The 18,863-nt window shown below is 36.9% G+C and overlaps 1 protein-coding gene across 2 annotated transcripts in view; it reads right to left on the bottom strand.

The window, feature by feature from the left end:
- Positions 1-5,019: 5,019 nt before the first annotated feature.
- Positions 5,020-18,863, bottom strand: part of cachd1 (cache domain containing 1) — a 76,649-nt gene continuing 62,805 nt past the window's right edge. For both annotated transcript variants that reach the window (XM_077198650.1, XM_077198649.1), the window contains 11 exons: positions 18,361-18,483; positions 16,297-16,396; positions 15,981-16,097; positions 15,511-15,671; positions 13,903-13,989; positions 13,060-13,176; positions 12,325-12,476; positions 11,891-12,052; positions 10,516-10,593; positions 8,821-8,922; positions 5,020-6,453 (listed from right to left, as the gene is read on the bottom strand). In XM_077198650.1, coding sequence (XP_077054765.1) covers positions 6,206-6,453; positions 8,821-8,922; positions 10,516-10,593; positions 11,891-12,052; positions 12,325-12,476; positions 13,060-13,176; positions 13,903-13,989; positions 15,511-15,671; positions 15,981-16,097; positions 16,297-16,396; positions 18,361-18,483 — 1,447 coding nt within the window. In that variant the 3' untranslated portion in view covers positions 5,020-6,205. The remainder of the gene's footprint in view (positions 6,454-8,820; positions 8,923-10,515; positions 10,594-11,890; positions 12,053-12,324; positions 12,477-13,059; positions 13,177-13,902; positions 13,990-15,510; positions 15,672-15,980; positions 16,098-16,296; positions 16,397-18,360; positions 18,484-18,863) is intronic.

Raw genomic sequence — 18,863 nt, 5'->3', positions numbered from 1 at the left:
GTTCAAAATAATTGGTATGGTTGCACAGATGTGTCCTCAGAGACTCCTGCTGACATTCTTGTTGCAAAATATACCCTCAACTGTTGTCAAGGCAACATTCCATGTGCGTTGTGTCAAAATGCCCCACACAACAGAGGGGCGGAGTGAGCAAAGCTCATCATCATTGCACTGAAACGGCTTGCTGAAAACAGAGCTGGTTTTGACCATGTACAATGTGTTTTCTTACAATACTAATGATAATTTTTAATAAAAGTATATTACAAAGTTTTCATTTAGACCCTAAAGATTCATATTAACTTGTACAAAAATAGCATTATATGACCCCTTTAACCTAGTCCTAAACAGTGAAATGTCAGCTGCTGCTTGCTGGGTTAAATCTCAGCTCACACTAAGTCACTCAAATCAATAAGCTTTCTGTCGGCCAGCGTGGCGAATCCATGTGAAAAACTTGAACATGAATAACATCTACTTTATCAGCTAATTAACATCAACTTTTTTTGCCCACACGCGAGACTCCTGATTATGTGGATTCATATTGAAACAACGATTTCACCAAACAATGTGCACCACACTTTTATTGATATTCAGTATAACAGTAGGCTACCTTATTTTGGCAGAAAATGTCATTGGCGTTTCTAGAGTGCCGTTCAACTGTTCACTTGTGTTTGTATCACTTAACTGTTTTCATGTTTCCAAAATTCTGTTTAATAGTGGCAATTTAAGTGACTATTGAATCATTCACTCTACCAATTTTGTTCAAAAATACAGAATAACTCAAGAATGACACACCACAGCTGTGCTCAGAGATGCGTTTTCATTTGGAACTATTTTTCATTGATAGAGCAACATTGTAACTGCCAATAATATTTCTAAAAATGTAAGTTATTCAGTATTAACTTAATGTTTATTGAACTGTTGCATGAAAGAATAAATAAATTAGACAGGATGACATTAATAGCTCAAAATCATTTAGTCTGTATGCGTGGAGAGCTTATGTAGCTATGGCAAAAACATCTGAAGGCATGCCTGCAGAAAATCATGCATGCCTGACAGATCTTTTGACTCGTTATACACTGGGTCTGGTGTGGAATGATTGACTTATGCCATCTCTCGTGGGTGTGCTAAATGCCATCTCCTGGTAGACTCCATCACAGGAGTCCTTATAATGTCCCTGAATGAACGCTTTCAGTTTCAGCAGCTACACATCCCACATCAACAATATTTACAGACCCGTGCGTTTGACTCTTTAAGAATAAGGATGCTAGCACATTGCTCTGATCCTGGATGTTTTTTTTTTTTCAACACGAGAGCAATTCAAATAACAATTTAAACAGTTTTATTTAGCGTGAAATTACCTGTGTGATTTAGGACGTTGGGGCTTAAAGCACACGGAAATGTAAAAATGCTTGATAATTACAATTGTCAGTTCATATTGCAGTGCGCGGATTAATGATTCCATCATTGCACACGGATGATTTTCCACCATCACTAAGGCTGGGAAGTTTCAGAAAGACCCTAACATATACGAGTTCATCTGAATTACCTGAGCATGAATTGAAGCAGTGACTCAGCGCGTCTCTGAGTGGGAGTGAGAGAGAAGACCAGAATATTTCAATGGCTCAGAAAAGTAGTGCGTGGGCGCTCGAGTGAGTGTTGGAGCGGGCAGATCGCGCATCTGGGACGCGCGTGTGTTTATGAAAAGGAGTGATGGGAACCTTCAACTCTTCACCGCGAGCTGTTTAATGCATATAGTGTGCGTGGGTGGCGGTATCCGAGTCTCGTGTGTGTGTGTGTGTGTGTGTGTGTGTGTGTGTGTGTGTGTGTGTGTGTGTGTGTGTGTGTGTGTGTGTGTTTGGTCTGAAGCATCGCGAATCCACGGGCGGTTTATTCATTTATGCGCGACTGTCTGATTTCAAAACTGATGCATACATTTTGAGTTTCACTGTAAAGTGAGAGAACAATAAGTAATTAATGTGAACAGTTTGCACATCTCACAGGATAGACTACGTTTGCCTCGCGGTAATGACAGAATGAGACAAGCATTTTGAGAAGATGCTGGAGCAACGTGAGTAACTGGCTTTCTCTATAGCTTCGACTAACTAACTCGAATCCTTCGAGTCGGATATTTTTCAATGAATCAGTTGAACCGGTTCATTAAATGGGTCTAAAGCATTTAGTTGACGAATCGCACTGAATCGGTCCGAGTGAACCCGACTGGTAATAAGCAGACAATTGTCTAACAACTGTTAACTAATTAACTGAATGATAAAACGTATTGACTGTAGGCTACTAAGGATTTGACTGATTTGGGGTTTGAATTGGTTTTAATAGGCTATATTAAAATATTATGCAGTTAACATGTAGCCTACCCTAAAAACCCTTTAATCCGTAATATAATTATGTAAATAGTTATGCAAATTACATAGAGGTTCTAAAAATGGTGTTTTTTCCGGTCCAAATAAATAAACTGAACACATAAAATTACAATTAACACTCTTGTTAATAAAAAGTATTAGGAAAAAATGTTTACATATGGCATATTTCAATTACACCTGCCCAGGACTACAGTTGAAAATTAGCCAAGTTGGCCAAACTGGCACATTGACATAAATCTTTATTAATGTGCACTGTCCCTGTAACACTAAACTGTATAGGCCTAAATAAAATATTGGAAAATGTTTAGGGTATGTAAAGGTGCATTCACACACCATGTCATAATCAGTGTTGGGTAAGTTACCCCAAAAAAGTAATTACTATCTACTAATTACATCAACAGTGTATTTCAATTACTGTACTAAATACTCTATCTATAAAGTATTGCCTTATTTGTTACTAATTACTTTCTAAATCCCATATCAACCTCGACCAGTTGAACAATACAAGGATAGACACGAAACTGCTCTTTTAATTCTTTCAAATAAATAATATAAAATTGCATTAATTATTTTTGAACTGACCAAAGTATGTTTACATTAAAAACATACATTTTAGCAGTAGATGTTAAATTTTGATCTTAACTCCACTATTGTTTTATATATTGTACTATGGTCAATACAGTATTTAATGCAATTACATCAGAAGTTACTGTAATTAAATTACAGAAAATTTAAGAGTAATCCCTTACTTATTCAAGGGAAAAGTAATTCAATTACAGTAATTAAATACTTAGTAATGCATGCCACCCAAAACTAGTCGTAATTTTCATAATTATGAGATTATAGCTTGTAAAAAACGCTCGCATCCTCGTAGAACTCAATTACTATTTGTAAACTTGGAATTCTCTGAGAGCTCCGACTTGTACACATGACCGCTACAGATTAATTTGTAATAGAGACAAATAATTCCTATTCTGAGAACGTGAACAGCTTTGAGTAGAACATCACAACATGGCGTGAACGCAGCAAAATATACCACGCCGGGAGGCACGTTATGACTTTGCATCCTCAAGTAAAAAAAGATGTGAGGATGCAAAGGGTATATGAATAGTTTTCTTTAAAAGTGCTTTGAAACACAATGTTCCAAATAACCAATTCACGAAAAAAATGATGCTGTCCTCCTTGGACCCAATCTAACAAAAGTGCTCCACTTTTATGCCAACCTCACTGTGTGCTCACAACTGTTGTTTGGGTTAAAATTATCCAATGTAACACTGTGTCTTTTATGACCTTGTATGCAAATTCCAGGCAGTGGCATCGCGCGAGGAATACCCTGCACTTCACATGACCTTATTTGCCCGTTATGTGCATGTGCACCCAAAACTGTAAATGTAGGTCAGAAATGGGCTGATGGAGCAGACGCCTATGTTAATCCTGCCATGTAAAGCCCACTGTTTTTCATCATTTACACAGACAATTCACTGTATGCAGTTATCTCTTTTCATATAAAATCTTTTTTTACAATGTTTATGGGTTATAATGTATATACTTAAAAGAAATACACTATAGAGAAATAGTGGTGCACTTGAATGCAAATGTTTTTTCCATAAGAAAGATGTAATGTTGATAACTGTTCAATGAGTAATAATATTTAGAGGACATCGGGGCTAGTTGTCAAACAGGGCAGCTAACATATTTCTCAGTAACTATAAGATCAAAAGTCCAGTTACACAAATGTATGTTGGTTTGAGACTCAAAAAACTCAAAAAATTAATTTTAATTTATCAGAAAAGATTTCCCCTTACCTTATATAAAGTGCAAAAATCAATGCGTTTAATCAACTGAATCTTTTTTCCTCGGCAATAACATTTAAAAGTTTTTTTTTCGTAGCCAAGACGTGCCTATACAGAAATTGATTTATTCAGTAACCCTACCCGATTCACTGGAGTAAAAAGTGACAACTAGCCCACAATCCTCCTGGGGCGGTTGAATTATGAGCTGACTGAAATCTTCATCCACTAAGTATTGAAGGTACTTGCTCTGTAAAACATTTTAATAAAGCTAATATGGGATCTTTTCATGAAGAACTGTATATAAACATAAATGCCAAATTCTGCGTTATCATCACTTATGCTGGAATCAGAGCAGATACAGGTACCATAACCAGATTGATCGCAGCCACATTCAAAGTAAAACAGTTTATCACATTAGCCCAGCAATATATCGAATATCATCTTTGGAAGTGTTATATGACCAAATAGAAATGATAGCTGCACACGGACTGAACTTTAAGCCATCAAATATGATTCATAGATATGATTCAGCAGTCTCTAAGGTATACTTGCTTAAAACTGTCACTGTAACAGTTTTGAACAGAAATTTGAGTTTGAAATTTCACAGGGACATGGCTGGACAGAACTAATACCAGACTTCTGTATCATGTGAGAAAAGTTGCGTTTTGATCATTTAAAATCACTTGGCTCATGATTTTGGCCGTGTTATCTCGTCACAGATAAATTAAAATCATACATTTTAATTAGCTGTTTCCCCCACTCATATCTCAATGCGATTTAAGAGCATACGCAAAAAAAATCCAACTCAATAAACACTGACAAAATAAAACACTTCGGACGGAGATAAAAGATTTGTAGTGTATGACACATTTATAGCTACTTTGTTAAATTTTAGATGTATATACATGGTATATCATTTCATTCTGAAAACAATAGACACAATCCCTCTAAAACCATAGGAGCACAATGTCCACATATCAGTAGACAGGCAGTTGAGTAAAAGTGCACATGGGTTTAGAAGGATCTGAAAAATATCATGGCATTCCATCAATACTGACTAATGACTTAAAAAAAATCAACAACATTAATGGAGACGATCCATCAGTGGGTACCACACATCCATCGCATTCACACACAATTACATTCACAAGCACCAACACACGCACACTCAGTTTCTTTCTCTCTCGTACACCAAATGTAAAATAATCAGGCAGACAGAAACACGACTAGAGCTTTCACACACACAGTAGCAGGACTGAGCATAGTCTCTCTCCCAGTCATCTTTTAAAAAATTTCAAATATCCTGCACTGGGTTTGTGGCCCAGAACACCGTGGTCACATTGCACAGTGTCTTGAAATTCACCATCATCTCATACCGTCAAAAAACAAACAAACCAGAGAGTGACAGCTCATCAGAATACAGCACTTTTTCACGTCTCCTTGATGTGCAGCACAGGCATTCATGTCTATTGTTCCTTGAAATGCTTTGTTTACTCTCCCCACAAGAAATTCTCATGGCATGTGTGAGACTCAAATGTGCCATGAATCGAATCCTTCAAGGCTGCTATGCAGTCAAAACGAGGACAAAAAAAACAGAGCCGGGTTCTAGAATGGGCTCCACAGGCTAAGTAGAAAGCTGACAAAATCAGTCAGTCAATTTCTCTTTTCTCCCCATTCATTTATCTCCACTCCTGTTAAATAAATAGTAGAAAAATAATCCTTTCATCTTCATTGTTTCTTGGAAAAATAGAAAAACAAAACAAAAAAAAACAAGGAGCTTTGTATTGTATGCACCTGCCAAATCCACTCCCTAATGAGGGAGGGTCAAATGTTCACCCCCATGGTCACTAAGCACAAAACACCTCTGACCACCAGCAGTGGATGCCCAGGGAGAGCTGGGAGTTCTGGTTCTCTCCTGTTTTTGTAGGATGCAGGGCCTGACTGGAGGTCTGGCTGATGTTGGGGGTGGTGGATGAAGATATCAGTGGCATTAAAAGGCAGGGTTGGCGGGTTGTTGGGGGTCAAGGGTGGGCCGGATCAGCACTCGGCGTCCACGCTGTGCACGGTGACCGCCGCCTGGAGATGGTGCGTGTGCAAGTGCAGGGGATGGTGCGTGTGGGGGTGCCGATAGGGATGGAACTTATGGCTGAGAAGAGCGGCTGTCTGCGGAGGAGTGTCCAGGTCGAGGTCCTCGTCGTGATTGCCCACATCAACGCCTGCTGATAGAGGATCGTTGTTGCCGGGCGGGTTCTCACTGTCCTCCTGAGGGCTCATGGTGCTATAACCTACATATAAATACATATGGAATCACAATCAATATTTTCCGAAGCTGCAGTATAAATTAACTTTGAATCTAAAATGTTCTACTAGTATAGCTAACAGCTTTTTGTATCTCTAAAGCAGCAGTTAGAAGAGAATTTTTTGTAGAAATTTTGTAGAAACTGCTGATCGAAATCATGAGAACTTTAGTCCCTCGTTAAACTAATCATCTTAATGAACCATGATCCATTCTAATCTCATACTCTTCACACGGAAAAAACAACAATCTCTTTTTCCCATTTGAATTATACAAAAAACAGTAATTAAAATCTGACTCATGACAGAGTAATTTTTTAAAATAGCAATATTGTATAATATTATAAAAATTTACAATAACCGTTTCTTTTTTTAACAAAATATAATTTATTCCTGTGATGTCAAAGCTGAATTTTCAGCATCATTACTCCAGTCTTCAGTGTCACATGATCCTTCGGAAATCATTCTAATATGCTGATTTGCTGCTCAAGAAACATTTCTTATTATCTTATATAGTTGAAAAGAATTCCAAAAGAATAGCATTTTTTTATCAATCAATATTTTTTTGTGTGTCTTTGGCATCCTTGCCAAATAAAGCATTAATGCGTGTTTTTTTTTTATTTGTTTGTTTTTTAATCTTACTGACCCATAACTTTTGAACATTCATTGTTTTATTTGTGATAACGCAATGCAACGTCAAATTGTGCGGACATAATTTTGGCTGTCATACAAAGAAATTATGAAAATGCAAAAACAAGGGAGAACCTACAAAATAATAATAACTGATTATGTTCTAGTCAATGTATGCTTTTTCCTGTGTGCCTTTTGTTTTTGCATAGTAAAATAACCTGTAAATATAGTTTACCATTTTTTGCCAAATAAATGTTTAAAAATTTAAATTATTTAAAATATGAAATATTTTCCTTATATTTGGATTTGGTTTAATCAAACTTATAGGGTCATTAAAGACACATACCTCCTCTGGACATTAATTTTGGCCACTAATTGTATACAGCAGTAACTACACATAAACACTATGAACAATAAATAATGTTTTAACTAGTGCAATGCAATATTATAATTATAAAAACAGCTTTTTGATGTAAATGCTTTGATACAGTAGCAGAAATGATTATAACATTTATGAAGTTGTGGTGCAGAGTAATGGCAGTACGCAGTTTTGAGGAACAATATCCTGATGCCTACTTCCTACTACACCTATTATTATACAAGCAGTTTTAAATATACAGACTTGAGAGACTATATAGAATATTTCTACACAAAGAAATAAAATGTGATTAGAAACTTGATGGTGAGAAATTTTTACATTTTATTAAATGACGGTATAGTACGAAGAACACAGAAAAGACTTGCCCTGCTGTCAAGTGGCCAAACGTCCAGCCACATTTGACATTTGAAACGGGATCGGAGGTGAATAGAAAGGTCAAAAACCTCTTATGATCCTGACTTTGATCAATGTTTGCATGAGCTGTCTCAGAGCTGATATGGAATCAGCTTTGAAAACTCTGTAGTGAGAATGAAACAGCTGGGAGACTGATTCTGGATCAGGATATTTCCCTAAACATATCAAAAAGCCAAGCATTCAAACAAGCACTAAAAAAACATCTTCCCGGCAGTAAACACATCTCTGTTTAGAGAAATTCTTAAACCTCGTTCTACAGCGAGAACTCGTATATCTACGTTGCTCCTGGCGAAAACTGTGTTGGTGGAGCGGTAATGAGTCAGAGCGCACAGGAAAAAGCTTCAGCGCTGTGTTCCCAGATACACACACTCAAAAGCCAAATCGATATTGCTTTAAAACAACCCCTTAAGCTGGATGACTGAGTAGGCAGTGGGAGGCGACCTTTAACCCAGCCAAATGAAAATACAGGGAAGAAACTTCTGTACTTGCTCTTTGCCACCTCTAACGGTTCTCGCATCTCTCAATCTACCTACTTTGCTGTCTTTCTTTCTCCGGTTTTCTCATTGCACTTCTCCTTGTGGAATAGGGCTGCCCTTTCTACTCTTGCTGGTTACACAATGATCTCAAGAAAGCCTCATCCCTGAGGGGCGGCAGATTTAGCATGCACTGTAGACTCTGTGTAACCCAAGCCTGGAGCCGCCAATGAAATGGATGGTGAACACAAGCATACACTGAGCTCCTGGGGTAGGCTTTGCTTTATTTCAATAATAACAACACTCACCATATATTTTCAGGTGAGAAATTTGATGGTGACGCTTTTTAGTTTTTTCCTATGACCCTTGTTTCAAAAGTATCTTTTCAAACCTACAAATATATTTTTCCCTTTAGAGTTTAAGGGAAGAGTGCACAGACACACACACACACTTGCGCTTACCGTGGTCACTTTCTGTCCCTGACCGGCCCCAGTATCTCCGCCGTCGTTCTGGACTGTGTGTGTGCCTCTCAATAACAGCAGCAATAAATCGAGTGTTACTGACTGTAGAGAGAGAGAAAAAGAGCCAAACGGTCATATAAGAATAAAACACTTGGGTCTGAGGCTGAGCAAGAGTACAGGAAATTTAAAAGGCAATAACACAATTGTAGATATTTCTCATATAAAAGGTTATACTGAGGATGAACTCAGTAAACAATGAGGAAAAACTAAAAATGTAATGTCTAACTCAGACTTCCAAAGTACCATATCACACCACTGTGTGGATATTATGTGCACTGTATGTTAATTCCATTACATAAACAGTACAGTGTGTTAAAGTACCAGTCAAACTGCCTGGTTTTGATAATTTAACAATGAACAACAGTATATTTTAAAATGACCAACTCAAAGTTACTAAGTGCCATAAATAGTTGTTCATTGTTTGTTCCAGATGTATTTACAACAAATTGGACAGTTTTGTAAAATGTTACCATCTTTTGTGTTTTAATTAACCAATTCTGCATATGCACAAACTCTCTTTGAGTCGGAGTTCAGAAAACTGTTGCCAAACAAGGTTTTTCCTTCAATTTAAGGGAATATTTTGGATTTAATTCCCAAAGTTAAACTCTACCCTCTTTGACGTAATGTTGATTAATCATTTGGTAACACTTTAGTTTAGGGTCCAATTCTCACTACTAACTAGTTGCTTATTAGCATCCATATTACTAGGATATTGGCTGTTTATTAGTACTTATAAAGCACATATTAATGCCTTATTCTGCATGATCATATTCTACATCCCTTAATCCTACCCAATACCTAAACGTAACAACTATCTTACTAACTATTAATAAGCAGTAAATAGGAGATTGTAGAGGCAAAAGCCATAGTTAATAGTTAGTTAATAGTGAGAATTGGACCATTAAGCGTTACCAATAAGTTTGACCTCAACCTCAGTTTGTAAAACAAAAATCCAATAAAAAAAATGCACAAACAGTTATGCACTTACACTGGTTTCCCTATAGACTTCCATCAGAAGTAACTTTCTGTATGTGTTTTGTCTGTTTTCACAAACTGAGTTGATAGTATGAGCATTAGTACACATTTTTCCTCATTTCCAATTCTTTCCACTGATAATCAGGATTATATCCATACTAACTTTACTCATTCATTTAGATTTCTTACAGTTATGCATAATGTTTCATAATATACATTTCTTACAGTTATGCATGCAGAGCACAAAATCTAATTAAAACAACTCTGTGATGTAAATCAGATGGTATTGAACACATTAGGAACACATTATAGTATTGTCATTAAAAATGAGACCAATTACGACATCAGACTAACCCACATGGCTGTTTAAAGGCAATTATCAAACAAGAATGACACAGTACCATTGTTAGCATGAATGCTCGCTATTTACTCTAGGAGACTAAAACAGCACACCATACACAAAGAATTCAAGGATTATCATTCATTTGTTGCTGATGCACTGAATCAGTGAAAAACAGCATTAATGGTACTAAGTATAATACTGCAGATTTGATGTACATAAAAACCCTCAGTGTAATTACTAATGCAAAAATGGGCATGAATGTGATGTCTGTGCACATTTGTGTGCATCTGTGCCAGACATGCAGGCGGGTATCTTACTTATTCCTCTGTCTTCGTGACTGTCTTCATCACGGTCATCTCGCTCGTTTTCCAGGTTGGACATCCGCACAGACATCTCTGATGACATAGAGAGAGGGAGACAAGACAGGCAGAGAAGAAGATTAGAAAGATGAAGTAACCCTGAACACATTTGATGTAATATATCTTTGTCTTCTCTTTTGGTCCACAGTCTTTCTCAAAAAAAAAAAAAAATCAATAAAAATTGCCCACGAATGCCAATCAGATATTACAAAACTGTAGAGAGCCAATTCAAGGAAATATAACATTCTTGTCTATTCAATTACAATAAAGTATACTCTCTCAGACAGTTAATGTAACTGCAAATAAAAACCCAGTTTAAATTGCATCTGACCAAAAGTTATGAATCCTAGTCGTGCACATATAGAGGCGGAATTGGGAGCATTAGGGAGAAACTGCAAGGGAAGAGGCAATTCTACTCTTTAAATTACTTTTATATCCTTCTAAGGTCCTTTTAGCGGCCAGCTTAGTACCTCATTAGCACAGGGAGTAGCACACTTTAAAAGTAAGTGCACTCAATGATTGTCCCTCATTAAAGTGAGTTTTACTTGCTCTGCCTCTAAAAGGCTCTGCCTCTTTTCTTTTCAGGCTGACATCACTAGACTCTTTGTCAAGAGATCACTTGTCACCTTGTAATCAATTCTCGATTTATAAAGTCCTAGCCTACATTTTTAATCCCTGAATATCCTGTTTCACTCTGAACATGTTACTTAGAAAAAAGTTATATGAAATCACTAACTGATTGTATTAAGCAGAACTTATTTTACATTTACATTTATTCATTTAGCTGACGCTTTTATCCAAAGCGACTTACAATTGCTAGGGGTTAAGTGTCAGAGGTCGCACGCCTCTGGAGCAACTAGGGGTTAAGTGTCTTGCTCAGGGACACATTGGTGTCTCACAGTGGATTCGAACCCGGGTCTCTCACACCAAAGGCATGTGTCTTATCCACTGCGCCATCACCACCAACTCAAATATAATGTGTTACAACAGCATATTACTGTTGACTGTTAAAGGAGAGTAAATGTCAAGTCACCTTTATCTATATAGTTTAAAAAATCAGATTTTAATGGTTTAATGCAATTTAATTGAGTTTCAGCTACACAAAGTATTTAAGTGGAATTATAGTTTAATAATTGGAATAAGTTGACAGTACTCATAAACATTGATTTTGATACTTAAATGGTTCCAGGCAATCGTTTTCCAAAATGGTTTGAGTTACCTTAACTCGTTCGATTATACAGTGCAAAATATTAAAGTAAAATAATAATGACAATAGAGTCAAACATTATTTCCAAACAGCCCCAGCCCCAAGACTTAAAGTGTCCAGACTCACCCTGTGCGGCCAGCGGGGACATGTGCTGATGGCTGCGACGGTGGATCTGGTGCCTGTAGGCATACACAGCCAACACCAGCACCATGATGCATCCCATAATCCCTCCTGCTACTGGCCCCACGGGCGCACTCTTGATCATGTTCAGCGAAGCCAACTCCTCGTCTGCACAGAGACAAGTAGTACAAAAATAATTATATAATGAAATGAAATAATCAAATACAGCATACACGCTAGCAAAAATCCTCAAGGTACAATGTGTGACTCATAAAGTCAGTGTAATTCCAAACGTCTGTGCATATATTTCTAAAACTCCAAAACTAAAAAAAAGAACCAATGAACTAGTTCCCTCTACTATTTACCAACATATGCTATTATAAACAGAAACTATATATAAATAAACTCCAATAAGTGTGACTTCAGCAGTAGTAGCTCACCTATAATGCCCAGTCCGTCCACATAAGGACTCTTGGCACCCACTATCCCTCCAAAACATTCCTTCTGCAGTGCACAGTAAGGCTTATCCAGGTGGGTCTTTCCATCGCTGTCCACCATACACCACTCACAGTCCAGAACACCAAAACAGTCACTGAAACCCAGAACATACATATATATAACACATACACTATCGTTTGAAAGTTTAGGGTCGGTGAGATTTCATTTAGTTTATCAAAAATACAGGAAAAACAGTTATATTGTGAAATATTATTACCATTAAAAAGAACAGTTTTCTATTTGAATATATTAAAAAAAGTTATTTATTCCTGGATTGCAATGCTGCATTTTCAGCAGCCGTTACTCCAGTCTTCAGTGTCACACGATCCCTCAGAAATCATTCTAATATAAATGCATATAAGCACTTTATAAAGTAGATTATATTTATTCCTTAAATCCAAAAGTTGTGATTTTGCATATTTAACATCTAGTCACACAAAACACAGTTCTGGTTCTTTGAGTCTACAATGAACGAAAGCATGCAAATCATTAAAGCACATAACTCATCATCAATATCTAATATTAGCAGATGTTGCCTTATCTTGAGAAACACACATGCTTTTTGTTCTGGTCAGCAAAGGTTGTAAATAAGTGAAATGAGAATCAGTATTACTCTCAGAGACCCTGTGTTTCTGTTAAGGGCAGGCTGATCCCAACTGATAGAGTGTATGACGTACCTGCTGGTGAAGCGCTGGCTGCATCTGGTGTTGATGCACTGGGGCAGAGTATCCTGTAGACTGGGCTCAATTACAGTCAAAGACAAAGGCTCCTGGTGAACGTCGCAGCTTGGGTTTCTACACACACACACACACACACACACACACACACACACACACACACACACACACACACACACACACACACACACACACACACACAAGGCAAGCTGAGTCAGTTAGGATCTAAATACAACATGGAACTCATTAAACTCAAAGCTAGTTGTAATTACTAACAGTCTGGCAACAATGTTGTTCTGTAGATATACAACATACAACAAATAATGAACAATATTTATTGTTACACAATAATACCCAGCTCTCTGTAGTAAAGGACAGATTTATTAGTATTCAATTGTACATATTTTCACTAAATGAACAGATGGCGCAGTGACAGAAAGGTAAATGCCTTGAGATCTCTCAGCTGGGAATAATGTGACAAACCTGAACGTGTCTAAATGTCTATTGAGGAACAATTCTGAGCTGACGGCTAATAAAGGACACAGGTGGCTGGATGTCTATTCATCGTGATAAACAAGAACTTGATTAAGTGACAGGCAGAAGTGCGTGCGTACGTGCGTGTGACTAAGTGTGATTCATTCCAGTGCATGCTGATGAGAATCTGGACATTTGGTCCAGTGATTAATTTATGGATCTTATATCGTTGCAGTCTATTCTCCAAGCACTTTGCATCCTAACACATTGTGTACAACATGTAACACGGTTTAAAAAGGCTCACTGTCTACATTTACATGTCTGTCTATAAATAATGCAAGAGTGTCCAGAAAAGCAGCAGTGGTTTACCTGTTCTCAGCATTGGTGAGGTTGCCAGTACATTCGTTCACCTCTAGAGGGCATTCACAGGGGCACTCACATTCATTCTGCTCCATTCTGTGGAAGATAGGAATATACTGAAAAAGTCTGTTTGAAGGTATTTTAACCTGGAACTATCAACTTGACTATTATTTATGTATAGTGACATAAAGACCCCATAAAAGCAAAAATTGAGTTGTGTGGCTTTTAGTCCAAGTCTTTCACCTTTGAAGCAACCTCCTAAAAGATGATGGAAATATTTTTAGCAGTTAAATTTTCAGTCTTTCTGACAAAAAAAAAAAAGTGCACTCAAATGTTCATGGTTCATGACTGTAACCATAGGGTGTAAACAACAAAAGATGGACCGCATGTTTCCACTTCCTTTCACTGCGGAAAAATTAAGCCAAAATCCCCCAGTACTGTTTGTTGCCGATTACGTAGTTCGGAGTGTGGTGGTATCAAGGTCCCATCCAGACTCATTAGCAAGCACAGCTGTCAATCATGATGTAACACCCCATTTTTATAGCATCAAAAAAACTAAAACCAAACTTATTAAAAAAATTGAACACTTGAACATTCGTCTGCGTGTTAAGAATTACCTTAAATGACAGAAACGATCTTTGGAAAAAAAATATTTGAAGTTTAATTGGATTTTTTTAGATCGGCTCAGGTCCCATTAGATTTCATAGAGAGGGCGGAGTCTATGACCTATACTGCAGCCAGACACCTGGGGGCTGAAGGCAATCAAAATGCTGTGACTTCACTTTTTAGGACTTGTGCTGCACACTTGACTGTAGCAAAAGCCTATTGGCAATTGCCAAAAAGTATTAATCCTTCAATGTGTCCAACCTGAACTTCCATATTCTAGGAAATACACTAACACAGGATGGGAAACTCATAAAGTGTAATGTTTGTATTTAATTTAATTGGCTATAACATTTTTATTACAAACTTCTTGTATTTATGAAACACACACACACACACAATAAATAAATGCCATTCAAAATTTTGGGGTCAGTAAGTAGTTTTTAAAAGAAATTAATACTTCTATTTAGAAACGCATTACATTGATTAAACTTTCTTGTAATGTTACAAAAGTTTTCTATTTCAAATAAATTGTTCTTTTGAACTTTCAATCCATCAAAAAATCCTGAAAAAAAATGCATCAAGGTTTCCACAAAGACGTTAAGCAGCTTTAAGCAATTTTCTAACATTGATAATGATATGAAATGTTTCTTGATCACCAAGTCAGCATATTAAAATGATTTCTGAAGGATCATGTGACACTGAAGATTGGAATAATGGATGCTGAAAATGTACCATTTCCATCAATTAAATATATAATATTTTAAAATGTATTAAAATAAAGAAAAGTTATTTTAAATTGTAATAATATTTCACAATATTACTGTTCTTACTGCATTTTTTTGATCAAATAAATGCAGCCTTAGTGAGCATAAGAGACTTCTTTCAAAAACAAAAAATCTTACTGAACCCAAACTTTTGAACAGTAGTATAAATAAACAAATAAATAAATAAAGCTATGCCATAACATTTACATTAATTAATAAAAGTTCTGCTGCAGAAGTTAAACATTACCTGTGGCAGTTAAGACAGAGACGATCCACAGTACTGCAAGCACAGAAGGCCAGTGAATCACAGGTCTCATTGACAATGCCAGCAAACGCATTGGTTCCTGGGATACGGGTGAGCCGGTACTTTGAGCAATGACTGCCATGCACTAGGTTTGTCAGATCACCCTTAAAAATCACAAACACAAAGAGAGGCATCAAAGAATTAATTTATTTCAAACGTCTTTCACTCTATGCATACAGTTTCTGTATAAAAAGCCACAACTTTGTTCATTTAAAAAAAAAATATATATATATATATATATATACTATAAAGCACATCTGCTATAGCTGCTATTAAAATAACCTCCACTAGGTGGCGGCCAAACATCATTAATATAAGTAACTGACTAACCTTATTGTAAAAACGATGGGATTGTCCCTTAAAACAGATTTTACAGTAGCTTTGTATGACATTATTAATGTGACTCCACTCACCACAATGCTGGTGTTGAACTTGTAGAAACGCTGCACGGTTCGATCACTGAAACTGTTACACAGGTTCTTCTTCACAAAGTTGGGGTGGTTAAGAATGTCATTGGCCACTAGAGGCTCCTAAAGTCAAGCAAAACAGAAGAAAATAAGCGAATGAACTCAAGAAGCTTGTTTTCTTTTTTAGTTTCAATACCAATCGTTGAATATAATATTGCTAAATATGAGAAACAGTCCCATTTTCCTCAGGGCAAAAACATAAACAAAAAAAAGAAAGAAACATTTTTAAGTAAAGTTAGGCCTGAGATCCACAATTTCTTACCTTATGAGTAATATGTTGCTGTTCTGCAGGAGCGTGGCCTTTCGGATCGATCAGGGTCGGGTGGGCCACCAGATATCCTCTGTCCTCCATGATAAAACACCTACACACACATATACATATATATATATATATACACATAAGACCAAGAGAAACAGGATCAAGCAACCAGAGCCAGTACAAAGATCCAAGATGACATTTAGAGGGGAAAGGTGGAAGGAAACAGTAGATGGCTTCCTGTATGTTCATAGAGTACCATCTGCAGTTCAGAACATTATTGTGTGGCACACTGAGGCATTCCACTTCACTAATCCGGTTTAATGACCATAGCACTGAAAACTCAAAGAACACTCTGGCCTCCACGGCACAGACAGATAAAGAGACAGAGAGAGCGTGAAGAGGGACAAAGAGAGAGACGAACTGGTAGAAATAGAGTTAAAAAGAAAGAAAAAGGGAGGGAAGAGAGGAATGAGAGGGAAGGGTAAAAGAGAGAGAAAAGAAGGGGGCACTGGCACCTAACATAACAGGATGTGTCTGGAATGCAGCCCTAATCAGCTTATCTCCCTTTGTGTCTTTCAGTCAGTCCTGAAAATCTTACTCTGTTTCTTCCATGGCATTTTATTGCATCAGCAGGGTTTATCATGCTGTGCTATCAAAGGCAAGCATTACTATTGCTAATTCTTAAAGTTATAACGTTGTGCTGCAGACATGAATGCTAGAGCAAATTGTACAGCTTATTGAGGAGGTGAGTCATTATTTTTATAAGAGCTTGGACATGGAAAATTAAAAATGTGCAAATCGCTTAGACTTGTATTTAAAGGCATATTTATAGTCAAACCAGCCATTGATAACTTGAACAAAGTTCACACTAGGGGTTGAGTGAACTAGTTTACTAGTTCTAGTTTACTAGGGGTTTACTAGTTAATAGATGACTTAGTGACAACATAAATCAGATTTCCATTTGAATATGAAACATAATCATGAAATCAATTGTAGTTTTATATAACCAATAATAGAGATATTCTAAGCCCCTTCCACACTCTTTTTTAATTGACAGAAATAAGGAGTCTCTATTTACAATTAAAGATGATTTTAAAAAATCATAAAAATAATTAAATTGTAGAATTCCAGAAATGTAGGCGAATTAAATTAAGAACTATCTTGATTTTTAGTTGTTTTAGTTTTTTGTTTTGTCTTGTTTTAAAACATTTAAGTAATATGACATTTAAAATAATACATTTAAATATGAAATATTCAGGAACTGCATCTAAGATCAGACAGATATAAATAAAATATATTGGAAATTTTAGATTTATTTTTTTATTTTATATTTTAATTAACGCACATGAGGAAGTGCTAAAAAGACGCTGTCTATTCATGTAACGTTCTCTCTCTTAAAATGTAAAGGAGTGTAACTGTTAACATCGTAATATATACAGTATAAGGCTCTGTCGCACAAAACATGAGCTCACTGATCAGTCTGCTTTCATAAATATATTTGTTTACACAGTTATGTTTTAAAAAACAGTTTAATGGTGTGATGCTCAAATATTTAGTAGTGCAGCCCTTCTAACTAGGCACTCATTTATTCTGCAACTAGGATATCATAAGCAACCACCTAGCAATAACACCACCTTGACTACCACCACAACATCCTAGTATTGTTGCTGCGACTTTGGCATAGACAAGCACTAAATAAAAAATAAGTATAATTGTTCCAGTCTTTATACTTTTCCCTTCTTATCTCTCCCCTCTCTCTATGTTCACCCCTCCCTCGCTGTTTCTTGATCCGTACCTCAGATCTTTCTCATTCCATCCCCTTCTATCATAAAAGAGCGAGCTTAGAACCATGCAGAGAAGACTAAGTGAATGCCTCTTTTCCAACAGAAGCAAATCTGATTAGTTTCATTTGAAAGAGCTTTAAAGAGCCTCTGTGGGGCATCGATAGCTTCAGGCACTACGCTGGACACCACTGCCGGCACACTGGGGTCTTGGCAGGCACTAGAGAGTTTGAGAAGAACCCAACAGAAATGAGATGGGGGGTTGGGGTCAGTGGGAAGGCCTTACCGGATTTTGTTGCCCTTGTCTTGGTTGCAGATGGGCAGAAGATCCAGCAGAACTTTGTAGAAGTAGCGCAGAGTGAAGTCAATGCCCATAACCGCTACCGTGTAACCAGAGGCCGCTTGGGAACTGGGAAAGGAGGAAGATAAGTGTGCTGAACAATATGAAGGATGAGGAGATCTACAATATCATGGGTCACCGCAATGGAGCTTTATATCAGATCACACACTCCATAGTCACATTTCCTCCTCTTAGGAGAACTGATAGGAAAACATGGAGGGAAAACCAACTTTATCTACACCAGACATTTTGGAACACTGCCAGTTTCAAACAGCTTCATCATATCTCTAAACACACACGACTATACATACACACTGTACAAGCACAAAGCCGACAGTGATAAGGCAGTTGTTTTTCAATAGCAATAGGTACTATTACATACTATATATGCTATGCATTCTTCAGCTAGACAGAAAATCCAAAAAAAAAGTGCTATTTAAGCAAAAGTG

This window comes from Siphateles boraxobius, unplaced genomic scaffold, assembly GCF_051911475.1.
Source record: "Siphateles boraxobius isolate OS27281-9 unplaced genomic scaffold, OSU_SipBor_1 41, whole genome shotgun sequence".
Taxonomy (NCBI): domain Eukaryota; kingdom Metazoa; phylum Chordata; class Actinopteri; order Cypriniformes; family Leuciscidae; genus Siphateles; species Siphateles boraxobius.
This window is presented reverse-complemented; position numbering and strand designations above follow the sequence as displayed.